The following is a 12,413-nucleotide window of genomic DNA, read 5'->3' on the forward strand; positions in this document are numbered from 1 at the left end:
TTTAAAAAAATGTAGAAATATTTTTAGTTTATATTTCCAAAACTGTAAAAAAAAAAATATGATCACGGCCTACTGTTTTTTGCTTTAATTAAAAAAAGAATCTAAAATACTATACGCTTCAGGCACTTCATGTACCGCTATTTTTACTGGAGGGCCTCTGAACTTACTGGAGTAGTTCTCCGCTTCCCACTCTTTTAAACTAGCGTAGGTCTTATTTGAAGAGAAAAAGAGTTGCCTTGAATGGGAATGAAATTAGCTCTTGATGTATATTTACCCCTTGAAGAGAGTCTGTATAGGTCATCCCACTGATCTGTATTGATCTGGACTGGAGTAATTTGGGAGAAAATGATGTTTGATTGGACCTTCAGAGTTAGCATGAAGCGTAGACCTGATGAGGAGACGCAAGCGAGAGAAAAAAATCAATCTTTAAACATTCCTTCTTTTCTACCAGAGCCAGTGCCTTAAATAAGGTGCGTAGCGTTTTACTTCACTCTTTCAAAGAGTCTGTCAGAATAGATTACCAGACAGAGACCACTTTTGTCGGATTGACTTTGAAGCTTTTTTCCCCCCTCCATTGTTTCGGTGGAGTTCGCTGGTAAGTCTTTGTTGTAAAATGAAGTCTATTGATCTGACAAGACATCCGTTTGAGTTAACCATCATTTGATCCAAGACGTTTGGAAATTAGAGCTGGAAGTAAGCCGGAGGAACTGGTGTGAACTCTTAAAAATAATGCGAGTGTATCTAAAACTGCAAGAGCCAACAAAGGTCACTGAAAGCAAAAAATGTGTTTTACGCTGAAAAAAAATATTAATTGAATTTACTAAAAAAAAAAATATTCAGCTACATTTAAATAAACTAATTTAAACTGAATTAACAAATATATAGCAATAATTTACCTTAAAAATACTAATACTTTTTTTCCAGTGTAAATGGAATTATTTGAATCATACATAAAATATAAACCTCTGTTAAGCGATATAATGTAATATATAACAGTATATAACATGATAAAAATATAAATACACCAAAATTGTTTTGAACCACAAAATGTAATTATGTAATAAATGGATATGACAAAAAATGGTGTATAATTGATAACACTTGGCATATTAGGAATAATAAAAAAATAATTTTCATGTTTGGGTGAAATATCCCTATGACGTAATATGACATAGACTGGCTTTTCCGCTACTTTATTTTAGAAACCTCTGATTAAAAATGTAAGCGATGACCACGCGCTGCTCTAAAATAAATTCTAGTCATATTTCAGGTGGAAATCGAATATATTTCCTCCTCCTCGTCTGCTGAGGACCAAGAATGCTGGATGATAGATATGTTTCCTCACCTCCCAATTTGTTCCATAGATTAATAAGCCTCAGCATCAGATACCTTTGATAAATTTCTGTCTTGCCAAGCTCTATCTTCCCGCAGACTATCTTGTATTTTTGATCTGAGGTTGTTTACCACTCCGCGCGCCCCCCTCGTCATCTTTTTTTAAAATAACAGACTTTAGTGCTACAATCCTCCCAATTACGCCGAACTCACAGACTCTCTAAAGCATGAAAAAATCATTGCTGGCTCTTGTGAAGTTGGTAGAAGTGATGTTTTTCTGGCTCTGGAATAATTCTGTCCAAGTCTTAAGTTAGAGCTGGCTTTGTTTCAGCGCTTATTTAATGCTACTAGTGGGCTCCGTGGAGACAGGCCATTATGGGATGTTGTCTGTGGCTCTTTCAGTAACTTTTGGATAGTCGGTAGCGGTTAGCTTGTAGCGGCTAATTCATAGGCCGCTGCGCCGCGAAAGAGTACGGATAGCCCTTTAAAGACTTAGTGAGTCATTTTGATCAAACGGGACAAATACGCTTATAAAAAAGTAGATAATACGACGTGTGCAGAGCGGAGAAGATTTTCAGCAATTTCACTTTTTTACTCAGACGAAAGCTTCAGAAGGCAGTCAGTCATATGGACTACTTGTAATATACGTAAATGGTATATTAATTTTTTCAGAGCTCAACCAACTCATGTTAGATGGTACTTCTTGTGGCTCATTTGGCCACTAGCAACGGCAAAGTCATGGATAAAGAAAAACTGTAACTTGAATGCAATGGATAGAAGCGTCTGCTAAATGCATAAATGTAAATACGCTTGATAATAAGGTTGTTTATTGGCATTAGCAATTTCGTGAAGAATCTGGAATATCCATGGAGCGTTAATATTTCATTACAGTGTTCTTTAGATTTTAAAACATTATTCACGTTAGGAATACAAGGTAATTTTACGAAATATTCACTGAAGGTTCATTCGGTAACCAAAAATGTTTCTTCTGTGGCATTGCTGCTTATTTCTTTAGGATTATACGTGCTTATTTTATTTAAAAATGTTTATTTTATTTGAAAAAGTCGATTTATTTATTTTTTTATTAATTTAATTATTAATTTAACAAATTAATAAATAAAATATTAATATATTTACAAATAAAAACGAAAATAAATAAAAAAACGAAACAAAACATGCATCAAAAGTCTAAAAAAAATGAATGCATTTAATTAAGAGATTCGTAATGCTATAAAAGTGTCAAATAAATGTTATTTCGCATTTTTTGGTTTACTAAAGGGTAAAACGTGACTATAAGGACAGAAAGCCAACCCCCAAATGACTTTTTCTTGAATGTTTGTAGAACAGAAAACGTCCCTGAAAAGTACAGGCCATACATTTGTCACACTTTGTCTGAAAAAGATGTCTTTTATGGCCCAGGAGCCCAACACAACAGGACACTTTTATAACGGAGGCCGGGGCCCATTGTGTCTTAACCTCTTTTTTCTGTTTGCATCAGCAGATAAATAGTTTACTTGTTGTTTTGCTCCCCTGTTCGTCCTCATCACATCCCAGTCCTTGAGAAGAACAGCGGAGATCAACAAACGCAACACGAATCCTTTCACTGTTTGCACAAACGCACAGGCTCCTTCGTAGTCTTGAGTTTAAGAAGATATCAGCTTCCAGAGGAGCGGAGTGACCAATCGTCACGCTCCAAACATCGTCCATCAATCTGCGCATTTATTGCGCGGACGACGCCTCGCAGCCGGCAGCCTGCTCGCTTTATATAGTTTCGGAGGCAAAGCAGGTACACGCGAAGGACGGTAAAGCGTATATGAGCGTAATATCATTTTCCTTTCGTCCTTGTCACTCTTTCTCCTCTATAACGAAAGAGAGCTTCTTACAGGAGCTATAAAGCAAATTCAATTCAACTCTCGGCCAGGTAATTCCTCTCGGGGCAATGTTACATAGAGCAAAAAGGGGAAAAAAAAAACTCTACATATTTCATCTTAAATACAATTGCCTTAGAGAAAAGCAAATTGGTTTCTATCTAAATGCAAATTTCTACTTCTGTGGTACTGTTGGGTGACGTGAGCTCATGCATGTGGGTTTTGGACCTTTCTGAGACACAAGCAAGGCCTCGATCATGTAGGACGTTTCACTATTTCCTCTTCAATGTTTGACGGGTCTGTTCTTAAAAAGTTTGAGATTTTGAATTATTTCTGCTGGAATTTTTGCTACATGCAGTACTTTGAACGTCTGTTTTATGGATAAGGCTTCTGTAATGTAAGCATGGAGTTTAATTTTTTAAACATCAGTTTATTATCAATGCACTTATCTGTTCTTGGTGAGAGGTGACCAATTCTATAATTTCTAAAAGCTATTATAGCACATAGAAATTAAGGCATTGTTAAAAAAAAATTATATATATATATATATATATATATATATATATATATATATATATATTTATCTTGGTGTTTTTTGTTACATGATTTGTAAATTTTTACTTTATAATTTTTTTATTCTTATTTTTCATTGGAAAATCATATTTCTTCTTCTTCTTCTTCTTCTTATTATTATTATTGTTTTGACTTATTATATTATATAGTTGCAGTTATTTTCGCACATGATAATTCTTGTTATTTTCTTATTTATAGCACTAAGAAACAACAGTAATGTTAATAAAATAATATTTTATTTTGTCTATGTTATTTATTTATATATATATATATATATATATATATATATATATATATATATATATATATATATTTAGTTTGTCTAATTTTAAATATTTATAAATTGCATATTTTATTTTATTTTTTTAATTGTATGATTATTTTATTTTATATTTAATTTCTGTGTATTTATATCTAGTATTCAATCAGAATAAAAAAAAGTCAAGTCACAAAGTTATTGTTGCAAATGAATAAAATTATAACACTCATGTGAAGAAAATAAATATATATTTTTTTTATTTGACCTTATTTTATTTATATTGTATTCTAATTAAAATAAATTCAATTAAATCGACTGAAAACTGGAAATAAAAATAATAAAATTAATTTAACTTAATATTTTTTTTCAGTTTTCAATCAGTATAAAATATTTAGAAAAAAAATAGCATGAGTCACACAATTATTGTCACGCATGATTGATCCTTGCTGTTGTTTCTGAGTGCCATTACAGTACGTGGTGCTCAAAGCGTTTGCCTGCAGACCGTGACGTTCTCTGCAAAAGCCTGCAGTCTTTGAGAAAATTAGAAAATGGCCACAAAAGCCCTGGGGATAGAGATGTGAGATGTCGGATATCTGCTCCATCGCTTTAATACTGTTATCGTGAAATTGGCCATCGCTCAATTATTGTCCGAACCGTTGAAGAGACGAAGAGCTAATCGTACATTCGTTAATCTCAGTCTCATAAACGAGATGTGCGTTTCCTCGCATTTTGTGACAAAGAAGCGGTAACAAACATTGCTCGCCACTACTAAAGAAATGATTACTTGATCCATCTCGACGCTCGCTGAAAACCGCGGCTGCAGTAAGCTATGTGAGCTTTTTGCATTATTAAGAGACTTTAAAGTTTCTCATCCATCTCATTCCAGTGCCTTCGGGTTCCAGTGAAACCACAAGATGAATGCAACCCAACAGGCCATGATTACCGATCTGACAAACAGGTGCTGGTACGACGTGTTCATTTATTTAAAAAATATCACTGGAGCTGGATTTGACCTTGTGACCCCTCGCGTTTAAAGCAGAATATTCCTTTTTAGTCTTTTAGATTAAAGACTGAGCCTGTCTGAGACTGAAATCCTAGAGTCGCCCCGTGGTAACAAATGCTCTCGGTTTAACCTCAAGCATTTGATGCTTTCCTCTCGGCGTCTGTCGTTAGCTTGACTGTGAGAGTTTCACCTCCTCGTGGTCCTCGTCTTGGTGTGATTATCCGGCTTCAGTCGAATAATTCTTGTTAAATAGTCTTTGTTGAATAGAGCTGATGTCTGACGAGAAACGCTGCGGTCTGCTCTTAAAGGACGCTCTTAAAGGGACGGCTCGTTCGAGAAATGATATCTGCTGAAAATATTCTCACCCGCAGGCCATCCAAGATGTAGATGAGTTTGTTTCTCCAGCAGAACGGATTTGGAGAAATTGCTAGTGCGGGTAAATGGGTGCCGTCGGAATGAGAGTCCGGACGAGTGATAAAAACTATTTATTCTGGACTGTTTTAGTTTGTAAATGGAACTTGTGTCTCTCCCGTAGGATTTTTCTCTGGAGATAGACTCGTGCTTTATTCGGAAGCAATGGTTTGGAGTTGAAAATGTCTTTAACGTTTGTTGTTTTTCGCTTTAAGTCATGCGGGTTGCTTGTGAACTATTGCGGCGTTTTTATCAGCACGTTTTGACTCTCATTCTGACGGCACCCATTCACACCGGTGAGCAAGTGAAGCACTGCAATGCTAAATTTCACCAAAAAAAAAAGAAACAAGCTCATCTACATCTCGGATGGCCTGAGGGTGAGTAAATATTTAGCACACTGTCATTTTTGGATGAACTATCCCTTTAAATAAAGGCCACGAGACAGAATATCCTCAATAAACGCACCGTTTTGGACAGGGTCCTGCGATTAATTGCGTAAATGCACGCCGTAGTGCGCAAAACACGAAAGAAATCAATAAACCGCGTCTTTACACGAGAACAATCCTACAAGCTCTCGTCTCGTAATGAGGACAGCTTCGTGATGCGACGGCAAAAAACACAAAGTTCTCAGTAACCTTTTCCAAGTCTCAAAGCCGTTTTGTTTGTCGTTAATTGCAGCACTTGGCTCTGAAATTTTACCTGAATAGATGAACATTTTTGTTGTGAGCACATCTAATTAACCTTCTGCATCGCTTTCCGCTTCGTTACTGGGTCTGCGGGGCCGCAGCACGGAAATAATATTTTACCTGAGTAATGAGCTTGCAAGTCTGAGTTAAACGTGATACGATGTACCGCAAATAATAATGCAACTATAAATAAAGCAACACACGGCTTTGTCTTTTCTGGTTGCACTCAAACACGGCACGAACAGCGCCATCTGACACATGAACAAAGGACTCTTACGATTTGATTCTTTTAATGAATTATGAATGAATTTGTTAATTAATTCTTTTAATGAATTTAATGAATCATTTAACACAGCTGGTTTGAATGCCGTCAGCGAGTTGATTCAGCTTGAATCCACGATTGAATCAATGCATATATATATATATATATATATATATATATATATATATATATATATATATATATATATATATATATATATATATATTTAAATACAGAGGTTTTGATGCATTATATAGACGCACACACATAAAGCTGCATATATTTAAGAGTAACATGTGCATTTTTTAAGTTAATATAGTAGAATAAATTCCAAAAAAAGTCTAAAGTATGAATACGAGGTGTTTCAAATTGATATAACAGTATACCTTCTACAGTATATTCATATATTAATATATTGTTAAAATTAATGCAACACTCCAGTTGTTTTGTTTAAAGTCCTGAGAAATATAATTAATATAATTAAGCGATTCAGTATGTAAACTTTTATTACAGTAAAATGTATATGTATAATGCCCCCAGTGTTCAACTTGGTTTCAGCCACACTTATATATTATACACACACACACACACACACACACACATATATATATATATATATATACACACACACACACACACACACATATATATATATATATATATATATATATATATATATATATATATCTAAAACAACTTCTCAAAACACATATACATGGACATATTATTGAAATGCATTAAAACATTTCTGATTTCTTGTAAATACAGCAACTTTTATTTTTGGGTAGCTTTTAATCCACCTTTCAATTACCTACCAAAGCCTAACATTCATTTTATTATCTCTGTTGTACTAGACTAAGAGGATTGTATGAAAGGTAGGACAAACGCATTAAGTTTTTTTCTTTTTTTGTTGCCCTATTTTCTTTTCCGGTGTACCAATGCAGCACATGTTTTCTGATAACGCGGCTCCTCTTTCATCCTCCTGCATGTTGTCTCTGGAACTAACCTGTGTGTGTGCGCGCGCGCCTCATTCGTTACCCGTGTGTGTGTGTGTGTGTGTGTGTGTGTGCGTGTGCGGTGAGCACTGGCTGTTTTCGTATGCGCTGTGTTCACTGGGGTTTTTGAAGAGAGGGCAAGTCCCCTACATTTAAGCCCGGTTGATTGACAGTCAATTCCCTCACCCGGTTCCACACGCCTGCTTTTCCTGCGTTCTCCTCAGAGCTCTGATCCTGCCAATTGGACTGCCACAGACACACACACACACTCACACACACACACATGCACGCACGCTGCACCTTCAATTAAACTTGCCTTACCGTATTGGGCTCCACTAGTCGTTCCCACTAACCACCACCCGTAACTAACCATCTGGCAGCACCCAGAAACTGGCAGATCTCACAAATTGCGTCGATGAATTACGGGAAGCTGGTTTTGTGCATCGCCGTGGCAGCTGGTGCGATTTGATCACCATTTAAACGCGACGGGAAGGACGTGGCGTACAGCTCTTGAAAGGCTTGCTTGATGGACCGGTGTTGAAAAGCTGCTCGCAAAGATAATCTAATAATTATCATCTCGAAATCATTTTTTGGCGAAAATATTTGATACCTGTACACTACCTGCATGCTATTAACAAAAAAGTAGCTAATTGAATCATGGGGATGGTATCACAATGAACCCATTATTTAATTTTGAAAGTGAAATAGTGAAAATTTGAAAGTTTCATAATATAATAAAATGAGATATATTAATATATTTTGTATATTTTCAAAGATTTTACTTTCAAAAATCCTGTATGTACAGGTCTTGTCCTGTTACGTTTATAATTTAAGTTATTAATTATTTTTATTTTTAATAGTATTTATCTTTTTGCTTTATTTTCCTTTTAATAAATGCCCTATTTTACCACAGCATTAAAAAAATATTTATTATTAATATTTAATTATTGGGATTGCTACTATTTTTTTTCCCTCCAGCATAATCATATCATAGGAACCACGTAAAGACTAATATGTTGCTAGCAATTTCAATGCACTTCTAAAGGAAATGTTAAAAGGACTGGAAGCATTTAAATAAAGAAACGCGTCTTCTTGCTTGCTAGCTTCTCACAGAAATTCATACATGTTTTGTCCTCATGGTATTAGCACCTTTCTCTTTGTTCACACTTTTTTTTTGTTGTTGCAGTATTTTTATCTCCACTTGCACACAATATGAAACAAAGGGGAACGTAAGAGAGCGTGCATTAGCAAAATAAACGGCTTATCAGATTTTAAAGAAAAGAGTTGACGTGCTTGTGTACGTCCAGTTAAATTCTAGCAGCGCAAATTCATCTGCCACTCAGCAAAACTTAGACAAATTAGACACTTTTTATGAGCAGGATAAAGAACCGTTATTCTCCACGCGAGGTTGTTGAGATATATTCTTCTGCCCCTTTTCTCTACCTTTAAAGAAATAGTTCATTCAAAAATGAATATTTGATGAAAAATGTACTAACCCTCAGGCCGTCCGAGACGCAGATGAGTTCGTTACTTAATCAGAACTGATTTCGCTCCTCTGCAGTGAATGGGTGCCGTCGGAATGAGAGTCCTAACGGCTGATAATCCACACGACTGCCTTGTGAATTGACAAACTATATAATTAAGATATTTGTAACTTCAAACAGCTAAAACACGAGACATTATATTGCTTTCTCTGACAGAAATCATCAGGAATCGGGAGAGAAAAACAAATACGTCCGTGGGTTTTGAGGTGGATTATTTTTGTAAAGGTAAAACAGCTCAATAATAGTTTCGTTTCTTACAAACACATAATTTTCGGAGACGTAAACGGGTAAACCGGACTTATTGGGATATTTTATATCAGCCGCTCGGACGCTCATCCCGACGGCACCCATTCACTGCATTCATTAGCTGAATTCCTCCAAATCTGTTCCGATGAAGACTCATCTGCATCTCGGACGGCCTGGGGGTGAGTAATTTGACAGTGAAGTTTAGTTTACGGCCGAACTTTGGCTTTAATGTGTCACACAGTAGAGTACGGCACGGTTTTTCTTCTGTGAGACATGCAGATGACTCCTGGGTTTCTGTTCGCAGGGAACTTCTCCTCACGCTGGCCCTCGGCCAGGTCTTATCGCTGCTCATCTGTGGGATCGGCCTGACCAGCAAATACCTGGCGGACGATTACCACGCCAACACCCCGGTGTTCCAGAGCTTTCTCAACTACATCCTGCTGTTTCTGGTCTACACCACCACGCTCGCAGTCAGGCAAGGTAAGGGCGGCTCCGGGTTTCTGTGCAGTTTAATAAAAACACTGTCAAATGGAAACATAACGCGGGGTTGTCTGTAAGACAAGGTGATGATAAGACCATAGGAACATACATTTTTTATGAGACTGGCGGAAAAAAAGGTTATTTGAAGTTTTTTCATTAAATTTCTCTTTTCTGTCTCGAGCGTGACCCCTTCTGGGACTCTGGCAGAAACTTTTAAGCCTGTTTCTATTCAGAAACATGTCAGGCTTTGTAGAAAAGGGAGCCCTGCCTTTGCGTGCATTTTTTATTTCAATTATATTATTTAATGTCGTACAATTACAAAAACGTTTTCTTGTTCGCGTGCATTTTTTTGCAATAAAATACTACATTTTGTTTTGATAGTCCATTTTAGACGTACTGCTAATTGTAAGAAACATTGCAACTATATATCAACTAATTCTCAGAGTAGACTGTTAGGATAGATTTCTCATAGTCAGCGTGTTTTATGGACCCATCAAAATGAAGTTTTAAGATACAAGAATAAAGATAAAGATATTAAGCAGACGCTCTAATGACTTAGCAGTGGATTATCCAAATAAAGCGATACATAATAAAAGCATAAAAGCATTCTACCTCTGCCACATTTTTGATTAAATTGATTGCATTTACATATTTTGCAGGAAAAAAAAAAAACCCTTTATTTTGTAGTTCTAACTGAAACATAGGAGTGCATAATAAGTCATAATAAGTGGTGTAATAGTAATTGCACGTTTCATATTTCTCAGCAGTTTGCGCTTCATGTCCAGATGTCAGGTCGGGTTACGGGTGTCGTGCTCCTAATTGATTTCATGTCGAACCTCGTGTCCGAGCGGCACAATGTTTTCTGGCACACTTTCAGCAGGCCAGGAATAGAAATGGAATAGCGCCGCGTTCCTTGCTGAGAAATATGCCAACTCACGGTCTATTTATAACAGACCGCGTGTGATTCCCCGACCAACTCAGAAATCAGGTTGTTTTAATAAGCTCCTTTAGGATCGTTCAGATTGGTTAAGCGAGCAGATGTTTAGTATAATGCTACTGAACTCAGTATTTCTCATTTAAAACAGACTGCTTCCATGACAAAACAAGATTTTATGTCCATTTAAGTAATTATATGTACAGTGAGATGGATATGTCTAGATGATACAGTACCCTTGGCTCAGAAAGGCTTTGGAGTTTTAGTTTTGGACTAATATAGTCGATATAAATTATTAAAATTGTAAATAATCAAATTATTTGAACATATATGTATATATGTATGAGTTGTTCATTAAATATAATTATATAAATTTATATATATATGTATATTTATATATGTATAATTTATATTAATGTTTTATATATATATATATATATATATATATATATATATATATTATATCATATATATATATATATATATATATATATATATATAAATATTTAATATATAAACATACCATTTTTGTGTCTGCATTTATATATCAATAATAAATATACACCTTAAACACGTATATTACAAAAAATAAAACAAAAAATGGATGTGATTATATGTAAAACTTTGCAGGATGTTTTCAATCATTTAGAGCATGATGGGTCATTTTTAAAAATTCACAGTAGGCTCACTTTAAGATGCGGTTAGGTCATTCTTAACCGTTACTAGGGTATTGGCAGGTAGGTTTTTGTCATGATATCATAGCTCTTTTTCCACCTGTAATGCATCAGTTTAATCGACGAGCCTTGCTGAACCGTATTTTGAACATTGCACGCAAAAACTCATTATTTCAAGCACGCCGCTCTGAGCGAGCCGTCGGCGGCTCCTGCCAAATTGGCGCTGTCTTTTTGTTCTACTCCGGTGACCAAATAGTTGTGTCTGCAGCTTCGGTAAACACGGCCGCACGCTGCAGAAAGTGGGCAGGGAACGCGAGTAACGAGAGGGCAACAAGAGCAGCTGCCTGTCAGGCGGCCCGTGTCCACGAGCTCCGGCCAAACAATGATGCTCATCTTCTGCGGTCCGACAGCGCCGAAGCTGTCATCTTACAATAGCCTCGGTAAAGCGAAACTTGCCTTTCTCATTTCCTTCCCTTCTCGTCGTCTCTTCTCACCTCTTCTGTGTAGCTTGTAGCAGTCGTGACCCTCGTGCACCCTTCAAATTGGATTTAAACCACGGCGCTGCAGAGCCGGAGAGAAGGAGTACGGCGGGAAATCTCTCTCTCTCCTTTCCAGTCAAAACTGCATCACTTTTCACTGGTGGAGACATAATGTGGTTTCCTGTACTAATGCGGCCAGGCTGTTATTAATTACTCGGGGCTAGTGCTGATGGCTGACAGGAATGTTTCGAGCGACAGCGTTTTGCTCTGCTGTGCGTTATTAAGCCTGATTCGTGTTACGGCAACACCAGAACGCTACACTCTGCTGATCAGAGCCAATATTAAATACACCTTTTCTAACTTTTAATCAGTTTGGAAAGATTTCGCCCGCTTAAATCCAGCTAAACCTCCGGGGCAGCGTTAGTTTGGTGCAGCGTTGAGGTATTTAGAATTGATTTATAAAGTAATATTTTATATAATAATAATAAGCGTCGCCATGGAAACCAGATGAAATAAAACCAATTTTATTTCATTCCATTTAAGTAATAAATGTTGCTTTGGCAACTAGCTGAAATAAAATAAATGCATTCATTTTTTTTTATTATTTTTTTTTAGTTAATCTATGAATAAATTAATAGATACTTTAACACTTAACGACGATACACGT

At 36.2% G+C, this 12,413-nt stretch overlaps 1 protein-coding gene across 1 annotated transcript in view; it reads left to right on the forward strand.

Annotated features, from left to right (window-relative positions):
• Nucleotides 1-12,413, forward strand: part of slc35f1 (solute carrier family 35 member F1) — a 79,083-nt gene that overhangs the window by 26,989 nt on the left and 39,681 nt on the right. Inside the window, exon 2 of the mRNA XM_043220395.1 lies at nt 9,484-9,659. Coding sequence (XP_043076330.1) covers nt 9,484-9,659 — 176 coding nt within the window. The remainder of the gene's footprint in view (nt 1-9,483; nt 9,660-12,413) is intronic.

Source organism: Puntigrus tetrazona, chromosome 20 (genome assembly GCF_018831695.1).
Source record: "Puntigrus tetrazona isolate hp1 chromosome 20, ASM1883169v1, whole genome shotgun sequence".
NCBI classification, from domain to species: Eukaryota; Metazoa; Chordata; class Actinopteri; order Cypriniformes; family Cyprinidae; genus Puntigrus; species Puntigrus tetrazona.